This window comes from Antedon bifida, chromosome 9, assembly GCF_963402885.1.
Source record: "Antedon bifida chromosome 9, ecAntBifi1.1, whole genome shotgun sequence".
Taxonomy (NCBI): domain Eukaryota; kingdom Metazoa; phylum Echinodermata; class Crinoidea; order Comatulida; family Antedonidae; genus Antedon; species Antedon bifida.
The window spans coordinates 6,367,896-6,388,664 of NC_136234.1; the positions used below are offsets into that span (position 1 = coordinate 6,367,896).

General features: G+C 34.1%; 5 protein-coding genes across 8 annotated transcripts in view; all 5 read left to right on the plus strand.

The window, feature by feature from the left end:
• LOC144852444 (uncharacterized) overlaps window positions 1–20,769 on the plus strand; it is a 97,925-nt gene that overhangs the window by 3,374 nt on the left and 73,782 nt on the right. The window lies entirely within an intron of this gene.
• LOC144852702 (uncharacterized) lies at window positions 286–1,206 on the plus strand. 2 transcript variants are annotated; one of them, XM_078710651.1, is made up of 2 exons: window positions 286–570; window positions 764–1,206. In XM_078710651.1, exons 1-2 carry the CDS (start codon window positions 329–331, stop codon window positions 1,050–1,052), a joined length of 531 nt encoding a protein of 176 aa, XP_078566777.1. In that variant the 5' UTR covers window positions 286–328; the 3' UTR covers window positions 1,053–1,206. The 2 variants fall into 2 exon arrangements, with proteins under 2 accessions (XP_078566777.1, XP_078566778.1); XM_078710652.1 differs by having other exon boundaries at window positions 767–1,206.
• LOC144852450 (thiopurine S-methyltransferase-like) lies at window positions 4,758–10,230 on the plus strand. Of its 2 annotated transcripts, none has more exons than XM_078710256.1 (9): window positions 4,758–5,014; window positions 7,881–7,972; window positions 8,241–8,333; window positions 8,721–8,853; window positions 8,948–9,000; window positions 9,136–9,210; window positions 9,321–9,403; window positions 9,640–9,690; window positions 9,822–10,230. In XM_078710256.1, exons 1-9 carry the CDS (start codon window positions 4,994–4,996, stop codon window positions 9,920–9,922), a joined length of 702 nt encoding a protein of 233 aa, XP_078566382.1. In that variant the 5' UTR covers window positions 4,758–4,993; the 3' UTR covers window positions 9,923–10,230. The 2 variants fall into 2 exon arrangements, with proteins under 2 accessions (XP_078566382.1, XP_078566383.1); XM_078710257.1 differs by lacking the exon at window positions 4,758–5,014 and adding an exon at window positions 5,329–5,371.
• LOC144852451 (putative thiopurine S-methyltransferase) lies at window positions 10,389–15,331 on the plus strand. The gene is made up of 9 exons (XM_078710259.1): window positions 10,389–10,498; window positions 12,723–12,807; window positions 12,990–13,082; window positions 13,301–13,433; window positions 13,757–13,809; window positions 13,951–14,025; window positions 14,202–14,287; window positions 14,545–14,589; window positions 15,016–15,331. The coding sequence occupies exons 2-9, from the start codon at window positions 12,734–12,736 to the stop codon at window positions 15,105–15,107; spliced, it is 651 nt and encodes a 216-aa protein (XP_078566385.1). The 5' UTR covers window positions 10,389–10,498; window positions 12,723–12,733; the 3' UTR covers window positions 15,108–15,331.
• On the plus strand, window positions 15,522–20,763 carry LOC144852426 (uncharacterized). Its single transcript, XM_078710227.1, has 12 exons — window positions 15,522–15,592; window positions 16,044–16,573; window positions 17,111–17,247; window positions 17,348–17,630; window positions 17,841–17,967; window positions 18,232–18,488; window positions 18,724–18,867; window positions 19,149–19,306; window positions 19,576–19,764; window positions 19,856–20,076; window positions 20,268–20,358; window positions 20,627–20,763. The coding sequence occupies exons 2-12, from the start codon at window positions 16,050–16,052 to the stop codon at window positions 20,668–20,670; spliced, it is 2,175 nt and encodes a 724-aa protein (XP_078566353.1). The 5' UTR covers window positions 15,522–15,592; window positions 16,044–16,049; the 3' UTR covers window positions 20,671–20,763.

Below are 20,769 nucleotides of genomic sequence, written 5' to 3' on the forward strand. Positions count from 1 at the left end.
AACAAATGAAATGCTTTGCTGTGATTAGTAGAATTTTCACGCGCGTATTTTTCTGCGCGCATAGTTTTTATCACTATGGTGCTACTTAGCAACAAAACGCGATGGTAAATAATAATGTTATAATAATAAATTGTAGAAAAAGCCTAGACTCACACGATTTTATAGTCAGGTACTCATTCGTTAAGGAATCAGAATGGAAAAATACTTTTCCAGCGATGAATATTTAGATGAAGCAAAAAGTAAAGATGACCAACGTTCTATTAATAAAAAACTACGTGATAAAAGACTAAACAAATACCAAGAAAACCAAACTGAAAGTCAAATAAATATGTTTGAACAAGGCAGAAAATCTCGGCCTCGCCGCCGAAAAAAACAACGAGGAAGGAATATCGAAATAGCCGATGACGACAACGCCGGCAGCGGCGGCCGGTGGACGAACACTGAACTAGAAGAAATGAATTTAGGCCTAGAACGATTGAACATTCCAAATCGAATAATTCGGCCTATAAACGCCGCAGCACATATCAGCAGATTATTCGGTGGGAAGTATAAAGAAGCACACGCTATTAAGTAAGTAATAATACTTAGGGCTACTGTAGGCCTATTATGGTATTTGATGAATTGTATATTTGTTGTCAGGAACTTTACTTGTTCCATTTGTACTGGTTTTTATGCTGCAGAATGTATTGGTTTCCCCGCCACCACTTTTGTTTTGTATTCTTATCTCATGTGTACGGTGTTGATATGTTTTTATACATTTTAGGAGGCAGGGTAATATTCCTCATATAAATGACAGTGTCATCCGCCTCCAAGACATCGAGTTACGTAACAAAACACCTGACTTGAACGAGCTAGCTGTGATGCGAGGACAACTGCTTTTAAAGCGAACACGTAGATTACGTCTACATCCACCGCCGCCATACTACATATCAAAAGTCGACTACGCCAAAGAAATTAGGAACATTAAACGTTTTCCGTTAAAGGAACCGTTACCGGCAATCGGAACGAAACGACCCATGCAAGATTCTCTCGCCGACAAAGACGATTTTTAAAGTTGTTTTAAATTTTGATGTAATACTTTTAATAATAAATTATATATACAAATTATTTATTCCGCCGTTCAACATTTTTACAATGTCTTGATGCCCAGTTGTTATGTTGTCATATTTCCGTAATTAATATCTTTTAATTTATGAAAATAACGGTTACTTAGCGCAATAGGACCACCGGGGCACTCGTTTCACTAGAGACGCGCGCGCGACCCGTATAAACTTCCTCTGGACGCGACGCATGCAACAAAGCAATGACGTAGACGTACTGGAACGAGTTGACTGATATACAAAACGAATGTTTATGAGTGTAATGTTACAAATAATGGCATGAGGTGTGAATGATGAAAGGTTATACCATAGAGATATTATATAGTATCTCTATGGTTATACTGTATTTCAACAACGAGGCGAAGCCGAGCCTTGAAATATAACCTTTCATCATTCACCAAATGCCATTATTTGTACCACCGAGGCGAACGAATATAAATCCTTCATTATTATAACATCTAAATAGATTCCTGTCATTTGAATCAGATTGATTAAAAGGTAATAATAATAATAATGATTTATAGAGCGCACTTCGCCACCAAAGGTGCTCAAGGCGCTTTTGAATGATTGCTTATAGTGTATAAGCCTGGGTAAAAAGATTGGTTTTTAATAATTTTTTTAACGAATCCAAGTTTGTACATTGGCGAATTGAGATAGGCAGTGTATTCCAGAATCGAGGAGCAGATGTGGCAAAAGAAGTGTTTGATATAGGCTGGTGCAGCAGAAGCTTATCGCCAGATCGTAGGTTACGCTCTGGAACATAAGGCTTAATCAATTCGACAATAGGCCTATAGTTAGGAGCCATCCCATTTAAACACTTATAAACTAGTAACAATATTTTATAGACAATGCGATGCTGAACAGGAAGCCAATGTAATTCTTTAAGAGTATCTGTGATATGCGAAAACTTTTTTACATTTGTGATTACACGTGCAGAAGCATTTTGAATAAGCTGAAGTCGTTTGATTTGCTTATTTGGTAATCTGTAAAACAGCGAGTTAAACATATCAAGGCGCGAGGTGATAAATGAATGAACTAGTTCTTCAGCAGCTGCATTTATCTATATATTTTCGTAAACAAAATGAGGATGATGATAATATGATAGTCGAAATATGACTATTCATTTTCATATTAACATCTATGGTGACCCCAAGATTTCTGAGAGTAATAGCAGAGTCAATTTTAGAATCACCAATGGAAATAGAACCTTTTGGCAGTTTTTCAAGCTGTTTTCCGGATCCAAGCACGCAACTCGGAAATACAATTTTCTAGTGATTGTATAGAAATGTCATGTTGCACAGTTGAGGCTTGAAAGAAACGTAAATTGGTGTGTCATCCGCATATACATGATATAACAAATTGTATTTACTGATTATATCTTATATTGATATCTGTTTATCAAGTAGGATTGGAACCATTTCAGTGCACAACCTTCCACGCCAATATACTTATTTATTCTTCTAAGCAAAATCTTGTGGTCAACTGTGTCAAACGCAGCACTAAAGCACCAAAGCAGTAAGGTAACCATTATCCTTTGCACAAAGTATATCATTATTTATACGAAGCAATGTTGTTTCCGTACTATGGAATGCTTTTAAGCCGATTGAAAAGAATCAAGGGAATGTTCATTTACATGTTCTAACAACCGGATTGAAACAATTTTTTCAACAATTTTAGAAAGAAAACTTAGGTTTGAAATAGGTCTATAATTTTTTAGAACATCTGGATCTAAAGTAGTTTTCTTTAATGTTGGACGGATATGTGCAACCTTCAGAGTATCAGGAAAACATCCACTCACAATTCGAGTTATAATAGGAATGAAGATTCCAGGACTAGCTTTTATAAAAGCTGTAGGTATAGGATCAAGTGCACAAGTTTTAGAAGTTTAATAATGCAATTTCTTCTTCACTTGCCAATTTAAGCTCCGACAGTTTTTAATAGTGTTAGATAGACAAATATCATGTTCATCAACCTGGTGTGCAATGTCAGGGTCATCACTAATATTGGGTGACAGTGAATCTCTAATAATTACAATTTTATTTTTGAAAAACTCTGAAAATTGTTCAACAAGAACATCATTTGTGGTAGAAGAAGGTAGTATTGGTGATTTAAAGCGGTTTAACAGGTTATTTACAATGTTAAATAGCTTTTTCTGGTCACCAGAACATTCTCGAACCAAGGCAGAATAATAATTAATCTTAGCCTTCTCTACCAGTTTGTTTACCACGCATCGTTGATAGCAATAGTTTTTTCTATCAGAAGGAAGTTTGGATTTCATCCAAGTTCTTTCAAGTCGACGGCGTGTTTTTCTCGCTGAATGTATCTCTTCAGTGAACAGGGTTTTGTAGCCGAGGGTTTTATAATTTTGGTTTTCAATGGAGCATGTTTATCTAGTACTGCTTTTAATGCATTGTAACTTTCTATATCTTCATTTAAACAACTTTCGGACAGATTTGAAATACCAGCTTCAATATCTTGTTTGAATTTCTCCATGTTTATTTGTTTTAAATTGCGATTTTTTTTCTAATAATTTTTGGCAATTTTTAAGATCCAGTTTTCACATTACGGCAAAATGGTCAGATAAACCTGGATGAACATAGGCCTATATCATAGATATAAGTGGATCTACACGAGTAATGATAAGGTCAAGACAATGACCACTGCAGTGTGCAGGCTCACTAACATGTTGCAAAAGGCCGAATGATGATAGAAGAGATTTAAATTGATTAGCAAATGAATTATTCGCATTATCGATAATGAATGTTAAAATCTCCACAAAAAATGATTTCAGATGAGTAAAAAAGATACTCATATATTAAACTTTCGAAATTATCGAGAAATTCAACAAAAGACAAATCAGGTGGTCGGTTAACAATATTGAATATTTTAGATTTCAATAAAATCTGAACATGAATGGCTTCAAATGAAGAGAATGATGACTTATCAGTTATCATGTTTACAATTATATTAGTTTTATAGAGAATTCCGACACCACCACCAATGTTATCAACTCATGGGATATTTTTAAAACTATACCCTAATGGTGTTAAATTACTAATTACAGAAACATCGATCGGTTTTAACCAGGTTTCTGATATTGCTACGATATCTAGACTGTGATCCAAAACAAAATCACAAAACTCATCACATTTATTTCTTAATGATAGAGCATTTAGTATATACAAGTTAAAGGTAGACATAGCCCTACATTGATTCACATTGTTGAAACAGTAAATTTGGTTTTTAATATTTTATTTTTTAATATTATATTTATTTGGATTTTATAAAAACACCTACTGTAGTGTTAATTATGTCAACAAACAACCAAACAATACTAGGCCTAGTTAGCAGGGCTATAATAAATAGCACTAACAGGCCTAGGCCTAGCGATACCATTACGAAACTTCGACAGGCAACTGGAACTCATCCAGGCTAATTCTGTTGATTCCATGTCTTGTAGATATCATACAATCATACAAACGATCTAAAGCTAATTTAAATGCCATTTGGTCTAAATTATGTGACGCATGGCTACAATTAACATATTGCATGGTCCACCTGCGGTGACGTAACAACTCTGTATTTAAGAAACGGCGAACCATTGTTCGCTCTCTGTTCGCTCACGGCTGGCATTCAGCTTACATGTATGTGGTAGTGTTAACGCCAATAAATGGTTTTCTGAAACAATAAAGTGTAGTTATTGTCTGGCCGTCTGTTATCCTTATCTGCTATCTCTGCACCCGTAACAATTAGTACATATATCTCTCCAAAAATGTACTTCCATCGCGAAACCAATCAAAACAGTACTGTCGTATTCAGAATTTAAAAAAAAGCTATCCATCGATACCAAACAGTAGGCATATGGTATTTATTATTGCAAAATAACTGTAACTATGACTTTTTGTATAAGTTTGGTAAGTGTAATGGAATCAAATGATCAGTATTAATTTCTCTTTCCAATGACACCATGGCAACCCTTCCATTTTATGTTTTTGTTGATAGACCAATGAACAACTGTGACACGTTTTAGAATGTTATCACAATTTGAAGGATTTGCCTCAAATAAGCACCTTTTAACACGCCTATACTATCATAACATTCAATCTTTGCGGCGGAAGTACAAAATAGATGGCGTTGTATTTAAATAGTGATAATATTTAATTTACCTTGACCCAGATACTGTCATTTTATTTGTTGATTGTCAGTACTATAAGTAGTTGCTGACAGTCAGCAGAGACGACAGTAGTAAAGCGAGAGTCTAAGACTAGAACGTGAGTATTTATTTTGTATTTATTCATAGGAATTTTATTTATTATACCGGTGGCATACATTGTATTAGTTAATTAATGGTGCATCCAATTTACAGACAATAGTAGCCTACTCTTTTGAGTACACAAATAAGCTTCATCATTTATGCTTGATGAGTGATTTTCAATCAATATAATCAATCAAATATATATATATATATATATATCCAATCTGCAGACAGTACTGTTTCGATCTTATTCTCGTCAGTGCAGCTCAGGTTTCGAAATGAAATGTGCCGCAGAACTGGCACAATATATAAGGCTGGGCCAGGTATGCGGGACATAGTACACTGATTATGAACACAAAGAGTGCACAAGCTCAACGAGCGTGCTTTGCAAAATATATATGAACATACTCCCAGATCGGTCAAATTATTCCATTGACTATCAAAATTTAAGTTTTAATATTAACCACCATTTAAGCTGTTTTTAGTCGCGTGGACGCGACTCTATAGTTCACTATGTCGGTCTTTCTGTCGGTCCGGTATCACTATGCATTGTAGCACGCGACTTAATGGCTGTTGGCCTTGTTTAGTTTCATTCCAAAATTGTTTATAAATCTACCAAGCTAACTTCTTTGTTTTCTACTCTTATTCAGACTCCACCCTGTCTCCTTTTGTTGTATTTCTTTTATTCCTGTCCACTCAGGCAGCACTTGCCAGTTCTTATACTATGACGTTATCCAAATTCCTTCACTTACTGATGAAGGGCTAGTGTTGCCGGAAAGCTCTGCTAACTTTTCTGGCTGTTTTACTTTATCGTTTTGATTTAGCTTTTCGCTTTTTTTTGTATCTCCATTGAGATCCAGCCACTGATACCCACAGCATTGTCATTTTTTCAGTAATTTGCCTTTGGATGTATCATAGAGATATTATCTGTACATGATCCTATACGTCACAGTGTTTAGAACAACGCCATCATAAGCCTTTGCAAAAAAATTGATATTAGGGCCCTTTAGATTTTTCACGTCGACTATGTGTCGACTGCTACCGCTATTACGTAATTTTTATGATATGCGCATGGGCTGGGCGACTGGTACGTCGACTGGTAAATTTGAGCACTTGGCATGTTGATGTTCGCTCTCTGACATGAGTCACTAGTGGACTTATATAATATTATTTCTTTTGTAATTGTAGTTTTGCGTCAGGTAGTTGAGTGATTAGAATGTTTTGCCCTACTCTGACGTAATTTGTACTTTATACTAAGTACATTTGAGAATACTTGCGAAAAAATTCGCAAGTAGTTCTCGGGTGGGACTCGAACCCACGACCTCCAGATCACTAGCCTGGCGTTCATACCTCTAGATCACCGAGCTTGCGCTGATGGCTAGTGGTTAGATTCGAGCCCAAGTAAGCAGCGGGTACTGCACCAACAGGATTGTAGGTCGTGGATTCGAGTCCCACACGAGAACTACTTGCGAATTTTTTCGCAAGTATTCTCAATAGTAATTAGTATAAAGTACAAATTACGTCAGAGTAGGGCAAAACATCTAATCACTCAACTCCCTGACGCAAAACTACAATTACAATCCTGTTGGTGCAGTACCCGCTGCTTACTTGGGCTCGAATCCAACCACTAGCTAGCGCAAGCTCGGTGGTCTAGGGGCATGAACGCCAGGCTATGAACATTATGATAGTAAAGTATACGGCTACGTTTTTGTACCTCTTGCTAAGCCAATACTTGTTTTTTCGGGATTCTTTACAGGAGGAGTGAAATGATATGCGTATTTTGGCAAAGCATAGCGCCCTTAATTTGCGTATTTTGGCATGATTTGTATATTTTGGCAAAGCATAGCGTCCTCAATTTGCGTATTGGCAAAGCAGATTTGTGTATTTTGGCATGATTTGCGTATTGGCAAAGCAGATTTGTGTATTTTGGCATGATTTGCGTATTTTGGCAAAGCATAGCGCCCTCAATTTGCGTATTTTGGCATGATTTGCGTATTTTGGCAAAGCAGATTTGTGCTTTTCGGCATGATTTGTGTATTTTGGCAAAGCATAGCGCCCTCAAATTGCGTATTTTGGCATGATTTGCGTATTTTTGCAAAGCAGATTTGTGTATTTTGGCAAAGCATAGCGCCCTCAATTTGCGTATTTTGGCAAAGCAGATTTGCGTATTTTGGCAAAGTAAAACGCCCTCAGTTTGCGTATTTTGGCATGATTTACGTATTTTGGCAAAGCATAGCGCCCTCAATTTGCGTATTTTGGCATAATTTGCGTATTTTGGCAATAGGCTGATTTGCGTATTTTGGCATGATTTGTGTATTTTGGCAAAGCATAGCGCCCTCAATTTGCGTATTTTGGCAAAATTCTTGCGTATTTTGGCAGGGTACTCACCAACGCTAATGTTTTTTTGTGATATAATAATAACAATAGACATTTTAAACCTTGATCAGCATTGAGCCTATAATTACTAATTCTTTTTTGTAATTCGAATTGAAACTAGTTTTAAAATATTTGTGTTCTTTTTTTAGAGTTTTCCAAGTGCAATGCCACTGTCTACTGAATACTGGGTGTCTTCATGGAAGGCCGGTGACATTGTTTTCCACAACAATTTTCTCTATCCGTTTGTAGCTTTTTATTACTAAAATACAATTTCTCTCAATTGTTTTTTTACAAAACAATTGTGCATACTAACACACGGTTCTACTTCAAAGGCCCGATAATTAACTAAAAGGGAAAAAATACATTGCCCTGGCGAGTCTTCAGCCATAGTTTTAAGCGTCTACTATAATAATAAATTTTAATTATTTGCCACCTGCTGTGCTGTATGCTTACAACGTTCTACAGATATTTCACTTTAAAAGTTTGGACATCTATTTTACTTTTATTAGAATGTTGCAAAAACATGCAGAAAAGTTGTTTGACAACCAATCAAATTGCAGAGTGTTTGTTCCCCTTTGTGGGAAGTCTATCGACATGAAATGGTAAGAGTGAGTGTTGGTACGTCAGTCATTTTGTAATTTAAAATGTTTGATTATATTTAGGAATAAAGTTAGGTAGCCAATAAAGAAAATTCTTGAAGCGTTGTTAAACAATATCAAGGCAAAGGAAGAAAGAAATATATAATGCCAGTAAACTTTAATAATTGGATGATACACCCTCGTCCCAAAAGCTTGGTTCCCACTATAGCGACGCAACGCAAAAACCTAACGCAACGTAAGTGATTTGGCCAATCACAAGCGATGGATTATTCGAACAGTGGCTTGTCATTGGTCAACTAGCTTGCGCGTACGTCTCTATGGAACGCTTAACTCGCCGCGCTCTATAATATTATTTTGTGAATAGGATTTTAAAAAGTTTTTTTTTTGTAGGTTTGCAGACTTAGGGCATAGTGTCGTAGGTGTTGATGTTTCCAAAGTAGGAATTGTGAGTTTCTTTGAAGAACAAAGTATTGAATATGTAGAGGAATCGGTTCCACAAATACAAGGAGCAACGAGATATAAGGTTAGTAATTGGTACATTCAACTTGGTAAAGTACTAAATATAACTATTCACCTACATTAAAGCTTTCTCTTCTATAAATCTTTGTTTTTTGCAGAGTAAAGATGGCAAAATTACAATATACAAAGCTAATTTGTTTTCAATGAAAAAGTAAGTGTAAATTTGATCATCAGTGTCTGGGCATTAATTATATTTGAATAGACATTGTGTACCGGTCAGCTGTGAGTTCGTGTGTGAACCATTATTGGACAGTATTAAAATAATAAGAGCCTGTTTTTATTTTAGAGATATCATTGGAAAGTTTGATTGTATATGGGATAATGGGTCATTGGTCGCTATTAATAAACAAGATAGACAAAAGTAAGTTGGTTGTAATCCAATAGGCCTAATAACTTGAATCAACGTGCATTAATTAAACATTATATCACATTTTAAAAACAACAATTACAATATAAGTTTTTTTCTTTTAGGTATGTATCTACATTGACTTCGTTAATGGCGGATAGTTGCCGATACCTATTAATTGCGTTGGACTTTGATCCTTTGAAATCAGGTAGAAATAATATATATATATATTATAAGTTAGAGATGACAAACACGTTCAATTTTATCTAGTATTACTGTAATATTATATTTAGAAAAAAAACCCATAGGCCTACTATTTTCAAGCTATAGGCCTAGTGTATGGCCTACCAGTACTGCTATCTACTTTCCAAAAACAATTCGGTTTGTGTCAATTAAGCATATAAAATTACTATACAAATGTTATGATGTAATTTGGTTTTATAGGTGTACCGCATCCGTTTGATGTTCCAAATTCAGTAGTTAAAGAACTTTATGGTAAGAACAAGGAAAAAGTTAAATTATAATTTCACTCTTCTTCATCCGTGGGTAAGAATACAGTAAATAATTAGAACTAGTTACGTTAGCTGACAATGTTATTCTTATCTATCAAAATGTCTTGTTTGTAGAACCAACTTGTACTCTGGAGAAGCTTGATGCGTCGTCATATCGTGTACATGGTAGAGAAGCCGTTTATTATGAAACTGTGTTCCTAATCAAGCCAAAATGATTCAATCCATTTTTGTGTTTGTTTTTGCTAAAGCTTGGTTTACTCACTTGGACGCACAACGCAAGCGAATTGACCAATGATAACAATGACAGAATAATCTATCGCTTGTGATTGGTCAAATTCCTTGAGTTGCGTTTACGTCCTTGCGTTACGTCATTAGAGAGTGGAAACAACAGGCCAAAGCATAAAAGAAGTTTTGATAAACATTTTGAAATGATATGTGTTAATTTATTTGTTCATATAAATAAATGATCACTGAATACAATAATTGTATGTTTTATTATATTATTAAATCGAAAAGAATTAAATGTAGTGTTTAGTGTGTATATTTCTCTGTGTTTACATTTTTACTATTTATTTTATTTTATTGTACCCTAGGTCTGCGATAATGATGCAATATAAAACATAATAAATAATTAAGTTCTGTTTTATTAGCCCGTTTTGCACACCATATTAATTGCTGTTACGCCCTCAATATTTTAGAGAGTTTCTCTTTTTTTGTTTTGAAAATCATTTCTTTTGCTTCAAATAAAATTAATAATTGTTTGTATTAAAAGGCTATTCGCAGAAAAAAAGGCAAGTATTTAATTAAGAAAAAACAACCACAGATATATACAGATTTTTGCTAGGTCACTAATGAATAAAAAGTATACATATAGGCTAGGCCTAGAATAGGGCCTAGGCCTGACCCTACCTGTCCTAGCTAGCCTGTAACTAGCTAGAGCCCCAGGGCCCTACCCGACCTCTAGCCTCTCTAGCTAGCTATGCCGCGCCTACCCAACCACTGGGCTAGGCCTACCGCAAGTATACTAGCCTGTAGTTACTGTTACTATAGATAGTAGGCAGGGCTAGACATACCTAACTAAGGGCTATCTAGGCGGTGTCTGATCATTTCGGCCGCCGGTTATGGAATTGCCAAATTCATATAAGGACAAAATGTGTATGTATTGTTTATTTCAGCCACCAGAATTGTAATTATTGTTGCATATGTGTGACATGCCAAGTGTGTTAAAATGTTAATATTTTACTAATACTGTGATATTAAGCTGAATCGGCGGTTTTCAATTCAGCGATATTTATGGTACGCACATTGTCACCACAACAGTGAATAAAAATGATATTTTCAGCTAACGTTTCACTCTACATTTATAATGTAAGAATGTTCGTTAAACCTAATACATTTTTTTTTCTCAATTTATGTATGTGTGTTTTTTAAAAATAAGTGGTTTTGGGGTTTTTGTTTTATTTTGCAAATTGTATTATTTAAATGTCGGAAATTAATTTAGATATTTTATAAATTATTTACCAGTATTAATACTTCATTATTCTTTCTGTGCCGCGCCTATCAATCTAATCTTTTTGCTGTTTTATACGATATACGATTCATACGTATGTACCCTCACTGTCAAACAGATACCGGTAACTTTTATTACATTTGGGATACATGTAAACTCAAATTCTTAAAAATTGAAACAAATGCAATTGAAAAAAAGGGAAATATTGTGTTATGAGCCGTGTTTGGGGTATAATAATAATATAAATACACATACAATATAGAATATAGTAGACAAATCAAAACATTAAAACTGGTGTCTCTTATAAATACTTGGTATTTATCAGCTATTTGTTGTGAATGATTGCGGTAAGACACTAGCCTAAATTAAGCCTTATACATTCCAACTGTTAGACGCCTTCGACGGCAGGATTGCCAGCTTTTCGATACATTAAAAACAATCTCATTTGCCGATTGATATGTATAGCTTTTGTTTTATATAGAAAAAACGTCACCACTTTACATAAAAGGGGGAATCCTGGATTTTTTAGTTTTAGTGGCAAAATATCTAATATATAATTTTTCAACCAATAAAAGTGCGCATGATCAGTCATTACCAAACAACCAGATGCCCAATCACATTGCAACAATTTGTCCTTCACGTCAAAGGTTAAAAATTATCGCATTTATCCGATAATTATCTGGTTTAAATGAGAAAAAATAAGAATCTCCACGTAATTGATCGAACCCTCTTCTTCTTTGGATATTTGGTCAAACAAATAAACAATGCATTGCGCGTCATCGCATGTTTATTGAAATTTATATGAAAAAGGAAGACCACATATAAAAAAAGATACGCCTACTTGCTTGAAACTTCCCTAATATCGCAAAGCTATCATTTGTTTTAATAAGAAGGAGGTGATGCTGATGATGAAGTTTTTTTATGTGCAGTCAACACTTTTATTCGTATATAGGCCTACATTTATTATATTCATAAAGAAACACATATTCACAAAGCATACGCATCTTCGGGACCTGTAAAAGAAATCAATATTCATTTTGATCAAATTATTCAGACGGTAAAATAATATAACTTTAAATCTATACAAACGGCATTGCACAACTGATCTCTGGTTTAAATGACCATAGTTCTCTGTGGCGTTCCATAGACTTGGTAAAGTTATTTTTTTCACTGTAATACTGTACAGTTATTTCTGGCTATTTCAATTTGGCGTGCCATACCTGGCGGCCGAAATGATCATGCCATATTTTGTCCTTTGTGGAGTTTCATGAATTTGGTCGTTCCATAACCGTCGGCCGAAATGATTGGCAGCCGAAATGCACTGTGACCATTTAGGCTAGTAGTAGATAGTATATAGGGCCTTAGGCCTAGAGTAGACTAGTGAGGCTGCTAAGGTTGTATTAATATTGGGTTCAGTGGGTTATTTTTGTGAGTGCAGATATATAAATTTATTAAAAGATGTTAATGTAATTTTGTATTTCATACTGTTGTTTTGTTTTGTTTAGATTGTGCACAAATGCCGTCTAATCAAGAATGGGAGTCCTTTTGGAAAACAGGAGATACAGGTTGGCACAGCAAGAATGTGCATCCGTATGTAATTTGATAACTTTATTAACCAACTCCCTGATTAAAACAATCCATAATTTCAGTTATTTTATTACTTCTTGTTTCGCAGAATCAACATTTTTTGCTATAATGTGAATAAGTGCTGCTAAAATGTTTGCTTATACAGGATGTGCATAATATATTTCTTTGTTAATTTAAATAATTAGAATGTTGGAAAAATATGCTGGAAAGTTCTTAAACGACCAATCAAATTGCAGAGTGTTCATTCCCCTTTGTGGAAAGACTGTCGACATGAAATGGTAAGGTGGTTCACTCCTATTTTACAGTAATATTCACTGCCTCCTATTAGGGGCACACTTTACCAGGAAACGATCAAGGGGAAATATTACCACTATCACTAAGGTGCCCAAGTGTTTTTAACTGTATAATTGTTTGATGTATTTTTCAAACCTGCATAATTTGTAATTCATTTTGGCACATTGATTAAATGTTTTTAAATGGTATTTGTTGTCTGCAGGCTTGCTGACCTAGGTCATGACGTCGTAGGTGCTGAAATTGCTAAGATGCCAATTCTGAATTTCTTTGAAGAACAAGGTATTGAATATGTAAAAGAATCGGTACCAGAAATACCAGGAGCGACGAGATATAAGGTTAGTAATTGGTACCACAAGTACACTTTACTGGTAAAATACCAAGATAACCATTTGATAATGAAAGGTCTAAGGTTATATTAGTTTTCATTCCACTTTTTTTTTTAATAAACTTTATTTAACTGAAGATAACTGTATGTAACTGAAGATAACTGTATGTAACTGAAGATAACTGTATGTAACTGAAGATAACTGTATGTAACTGAAGATAACTGTATGTAACTTAAGATAACAGTATGTAACTGAAGATAACTGTATTTAACTGAAGATAACTGTATTTAACTGAAGGTAACTGAAGTTAACTGTATATTGTCTTTTTTCAGAGTAAAGATGGCAAAATTACAATATATGAAGCTGACTTATTTTCCATGAAGAAGTAAGTATGAGAGGAAAATTAATAAAAATAATTAAAAACCTGTATAATGATATCTGTTTCAAGGGATTATAATTATTATTAGTTAAATTATATTAATATGAAATAAATAATGCATTTTTCTTCTATTTCTTTGTTTTACAGAGATATAATTGGACAGTTTGATTGCATCTGGGATAGAGGGTCATTGGTTGCTATGGAAAAAGCAGATAGACAAAAGTTAGTACCATTCGAAGATGTTTATGCAGCGTTCATAAACTAATGTCAAAAGGTGTTTGTAAAGTAATAAGGGTCAAAATTAAAAATTAAAACTGAGTTTTTAAAATTCTCATGTTATTGTGATAACTGAAAAATAACATTTGATAAGTTTTGTTTTGTTTTTTTTTATCATTTAGGTATATTTGTACAATGATTCCATTAATGGCGTCTGATTGCCGATATCTACTGGATGTGTACGACTATGATTCCACAAAAGCTTCTGGTAAGACAATATACTTATATATACCATATAAGACAAGTATATTCCCAAGGGGTTGAATTTGGTACAAATTAGTGGAGTTAAATTGTATTATGTCCGTATTTAGCATAAATTGGTGAGTGGGATTTGAGTACATACTAATATAAAAATTGGCATTTCTCTCTGGCTGAGTTTTGTGTCTCAATTGATATCCAGCCACTACAGTAATTATCATCCTTTTATTTGTTAGGACATAAACATATATTTTGTTATTTTCACAGGACCACCATTTGATGTTCCAAACTCAGTAGTAGCAGAACTTTACGGTAAGAATAAAAATAAATAAAATACAAATTGATAATTTCATATACTGTATGATAACATCACACAACATTGAATTAGACTAGGTTGCCATGACGCCATAATTTAATCCTGTATCCTGTGATTTGCTGGCAAGCATTATTTAAATTTTAGGTAAAATTACCAATAAAAGCCATGCTTGAAAATACTAACACCTGACTATTATTAATGCATAAATGAATGACTGAGTTAAAATTTAAACATTTTAATGCACACTACAGATTATTTCATGAAGGTGTTAGGCTCCGAGTGAAGAATGTTTATGTAGTTAATTTATGCAAGCATTCACTTATTGTTCATTTGGATCACTGGATTATTATATAAAACAAAAATACAATGCTTGGACCATGATATGGGTCAAATAAAGTATATTATATAATTTTTTTTTGTAGAACCGACCTGTGTTGTGGAAAAACTTGACACTTCAAAATATGGCCCATTTGAAGATTGTGTTCGCACTGTGTTTTTACTGAAGCCAAAGTAATTCAATCCAGAGTTGCATATTAATTGTTAAAACTGCTGAGACACTAAAATAGATGACATTTATAATAAAAAAAATACATATGATATTTATAAAATTTAAAGTACAGTATTAGTGAATTAACAGGGCACATATAGTGATGATAATGATATATATATTTTAAAAAACTATTATTTTAGGCTTGTTTTAAAGCAATTTGACTGGATCCAATCATTAATTTTAATATAATGTTTGGAATTTGGGAATGTGAAAGTTTTAACCTCAATAATGACTTTAATATACTGTATATATGCCGGCTTTTATTATAAATACCGTCATTGATAAATTGTGGTGTGTAATTGTTTTTGTCCCATTTTGTACTCCATAAGGAGCCGACGCCCTTCGCCCTCTATAGTTATATTATTAGGGAATTTCCCTTTTATGTTTTGAATGAGATCACCGTACCGCGCCGATACACCGAATTTACCAATTTTGACAAAACCAAACTGGTGGGTACAGTTAGGCTAGATTTGTTTATGAGTAAATTAATTGCAAACTAAAAAAAACGTATGATAAATGCAGGTATAATAGAGATCGTCTTTTAATTATAGCCAATCACGATTCACGAGTCTCGTCCGTTAGAGGCTAGGCCTACGACGTATCTACGACGTACGTACGAGACGACGTCGTAGCTACCCTAGAAATATTATCCTGAGTCAGTGAGCGAGGCCTAGCTAGATTAGTACTACTACTACTACTAGTCTACTAATAGTATTGTGGTAGCAGCTAGCAAGCTAGGCAGCCTCTATAACCCACACTACTACCAGAAAAGAATATATCTTTATTAAATTTTACAGCAATTGAATGAATGAAAGAACAGACAGTACTAGTAGTATACTAGTATTTAAGTAGTAATGATTTGTTTGGTTTTTTGATTGATAAGTTTATTTTGTAAATCAGGTCATTATGTTCTCTGGTATGAAACTGTCAACTGCAGCAGAATCCAAAGATGACTCTGACACAGTGTCTACAGATTTAACTAAAGAAACCAACAAAGAGGATAAAGGTTTTGGAAAGACCAGTGGGTTTTCTTTTATCAATGATCTGTCTAGTAAACAACAACAACAACCATCAACCGACATTCTTGCTAAAGATAATAAAGATACCCTTACAACGACGACACTGACAAACGAACAGTTAGATCCTTATTACTCGAATCCCGTAACACCTGAACTTGGAGAGCTGTACAGCGCCGATTTAGATGGTTTGACTTTCACATCTCCAGTTAATGTTGAACAAAAGAAATCTGAAACTAGCTCGTTCAATTTTATAAAGACTATTGAAGATGAAGAAGATAAATTGGAAGATATTGAATCATTGTCTTTAGATGTGAAAGAGGAGGATGAGCCAAGCTTGGATACAAAACAGGAATGTATGTTAACTAAACGAGTTGAAAGGTTAAAGATTAATTCACATACAAGTGTGGAAAGGTAAGAATCATTGATCTATTTATCAGATTCTTTGTGGCTATCAACTGAATACATTGTAAATACATTATTCAGATGCAGTTGGAGCCAATGAACACAAAGTGAACAGAAAAATCATGCTATCATGCCTATATATAGACAGCATAGGTGTCATTATGTCCATTTAGCTTATTACCTCGCCCATCCCATCCAGAATGGTTAGAGGTTATGAGGTCAATTGAGAGTGTGTGTGTTTGTTTAAATATTTGTTAGCAGGATTAATCAAAAGTTATTGTTTGATTTTTGTAAGATTTTAAAGGATGGTTTCATAGCTGTATGGGAACATGTGATTCAATTTTCATATGCCTAGCCGGAGGTTTACGCTCTGTGAGTGCCCTTCTAGTTTACATAGCCATTATGTTATTCATTATTCAGCCACCACCTTCATCAACACCACCACCATCAATATCACCCCACTATAATCATCATCATTATCATCATCATCATTAATATCATCATCACCACCATGATCTTTATCAATATTTATATGATCTTTCATAGGAATATTCAGAAACATGTAGATGAGATCATACAAGACAGTCTACACAGTGTGCTGCAGTTGTTGGATAAACAATCCTCACTGAATGATATAGAATTATCTGAAAAAGAAGCGCTGCAAGAGGAAGATTATGAAAAAGGTAATTAGTTCCTATTTTCAATTTTCTAAGCATTTATATTTTTCCTTTACACAGACCTTTGTTTTGTTTAAAAAATATTATTCTTTTCTTTGATTTTTAGCGGAAGAACTCAACAAAAGTATTGAGCAAATAAAAATGAAATTGAAACAACAGTCTATTATTCAACCACACACTCATGCCAATTATCCATGGTTACTAAGCAACCTTAAACAATTGACCAATGACGAGATACTTTGTCAAGAAAACGAGGCGGAGCTTGCTAAACAATTGAAGGTGGAATTGGAACTGAAAAATGAGGAATTGAATGTCAAAAAACGACATTGTGAACAAGATATAGAATTGGAAATACAGAAGAGAAAGCAGAAACTGAACACAGCGAAAGGGTAAGGGTAATTGTAGTGATGTGCCCAAATATGGTAGTGATATGACATCATGTCCATATATTGGCACATCACATAACATAAAGTTTGATAGTGTAGACAGAGCTTTAGATATTATCTGCAGTATTTTACAAATTATGTTGATCTTAAGACCAGGAAGAATATTCTTAATCAAAGTATTTGTTAAATTTTCTCCAATTACATTGTTTTCAGACATTTAACATTAGACCAAGAAGACTTATTAAAATGTGAAAAACTCCTGGAAGATAGAATTGCAGAAGAAACCAAAGAATTTGAAACAAAGAAAAGTTTACTAGAAATTCAACAGCAATGTGTGCAGGTAAAAATAAGAACATAATTATATTTTTTGCAGCATAGACTGCTAACTTGGAGGCCCATAGCCTGCTAACATGACAAGCCCATAGCTAACAAGAGGGGAGGTTCAAACCCGACCTGTACAAATCTTGGCTACAGGCTTGGGCATATATCTGTGTTTTGCCACAAACTAATCTGAATATTGAACTTTACACAATACACATATGTTACCTATATGTTTTACAGTGTGTTTATTTATTGTGTGTGTTTTTATGCATTTAATAAATAGGATGAAATTGAAGAATTACTGAAGAAATTAGAATGTTTGAGAATGCAGGAGAAAGAAATTAAAGAAGATATTGGTGAGCAGAATAAACTTATTGCAAATGCCAGAGATGGATTTACTAATGATATCCAACAATTAGAAAAAGACCAAATAGAGATTAAGAACAGAGAACATGAACTAAGTACTTTGGAGAGTGAATTGATGTCAGATGAAGATGAAATGAAGACTAAATCACAGTGGTACGATGAAGAAGAAAAGAAGTAAGTATTTTGTCAATGTAATTGTCTTTATCAGTGACATCATCATCTTCAGGGCCTGTAAACAAGTGTCCAGGGTTCAAATTGCAAACACAATCTTTGCCAACCATGATCAAGATTATTTATATCATTATTATCTAATCTTCATAATTATTCTGTAGCATGCTTTGTGGTTATATTCTTTGTTATGACTGATTATAATTTATCTAATCAATAATTATCATAACATTAATTTTAGATATGAGAACTTGTTGACTGTTGTCAATGATATTGTTGAGACAAATATAGCAAACCTGCGTGTGCTAATAAAAACAGATGATCAATTGGTACCAGACTTGACTGTTGCTACTTTAGAAATCAACCAATCACAGTGTGTTGCTAGGTGAGCCTGTTTACATTTGAATATATGAATCACGCAGGAATACATTTTATACTTTCATGTTGGGATCACTGCATCTGCCAACGTGAAACATCTGGTCGGGTCTTTCCAATCATTTCTATCCGAAGTACTGTATTCAGTTTAATTGTGTTGTGTTGGTTTTTTTTTTGGAGCTAATTCTCAATTCAAGTTGAGAGCCTCTAAACTAACACAAATATTAAGCTTTGTTCAATCTTAAGCTTTGCTCAATCTTAAGCTTTGCTCAATCTCAATTATATTTGTAGATTACAAGATATAACTTCTGAAGGAATTGAGAAGATAAAGAACGCCACATCTTCAATGATCTCCAAACAAACGGAAGTTACATTGCAAACAAAAACCCTGTCAAGTCTGCATTGCCAAGTAGAAGAAATTAAAGTAGCCAAACAGGCTGCAGTACAAGGTATAGATACAATCAACTTCCTAAAACTGAGTCACCTTTGGAGGACCACTGTTGATCGATTCATTCCTATTGATTCTTGTTGATTCCTATTGATTACTATTGATTCCTATTGATTTTTATTGATTCTTATTGATTCCTATTGATTATTGATTCTTATCGATTCCTATTGATTCTTATTGACTACTATTGATTCTTATTGACTACTATTGATTCCTATTGATTCTTATTGATTCCTATTGATTCTTATTGATTCTTGATTGATTGATTAGGAAAGCACTTTTCAGAGGCTAAAAAGTTATCAATAGAGCTGAAATCTATGGTTGAAGAAATAGCAAGTGTAGAAGAAGAGCTTGAGGAGGGTAGAGAGCAATTAGAAAAACTGAAAAAGGAATTATCAGAAATAAGAAAGGAACAATATGAAATAGAAACACAGTTAGATACAGAAGAAAAGAAACAAGGTATGTAGTTGCTATGGACATCTATTTTTTTTTTTATTTTTTTATTTCATACGCATCCAACAGCAAGTAACATTTTGTCCATGAATTTCAGGTTTGCAGCATCTCGATTCAGCCCGAAATACCTTCCAAAAGATCAAAGAACTTGTGTCACATGATGATCACCAGCCAATGATGACAAAGCAGATTATTCAAGCAGAGATTCAAACGTGTAGTTTATGGATAAAGTACTTATGTAATCGTTTACATGTGACGTTTGATGGAGACGCTGAGGAATATCTGCTACAACACCCAGTAAAGAATGATATACTCATGGTATGTTCAGTAAATAATGATATACTCATGGTACGTTCAGTAAATAATGATATACTCGTGGTACTGTACGTTCAGTAAATATCATTTTAATAATTGATAATAATTATATTTAATAGTTCCCCGCCCCTTACCCCCCCCCCCACCTCCAAATTACAAACAAACAACCATACATGACTGTGAATTTCTTACAGTGTGATAAACATGAGGAAGAAAGGCAAGTAATTGCAAACTTACAGAAGGCACTAGAATCAGCAATTGAAGAAGAGAATTATGATGTTGCCGATATCCTTTATTTAATATCATAGTCAATAGTTTAGTAGTCTGAGGTAGCTTTCGATATGTGATGACCAACCTAGGTTAGGTCATCAGTGGTCACTGGACTGAGGTGAGTGAGATGCGAGGACACACGTCCTAATATTTTTGCATGCACACAATAAATTAACATGACGTAATTCGGTCGTCGAAAGCTCCCTTGTATAATTAATCATACTTTATTAGTTATTCATCTTTTCTTGTGTTTTATTCTTATGTTCTTTAACAATCTATTTACAATCTATTCAACTTGAAATCGACACTCTTAAAACAGTATTGTGATTGGCCGTCGTGATCTAATCAAGAGCTCACTTAACCATGGACAGTTGTTACTGTCTGTACATGACCATCAGTAAACAAACAAATAACACACAATAGGCA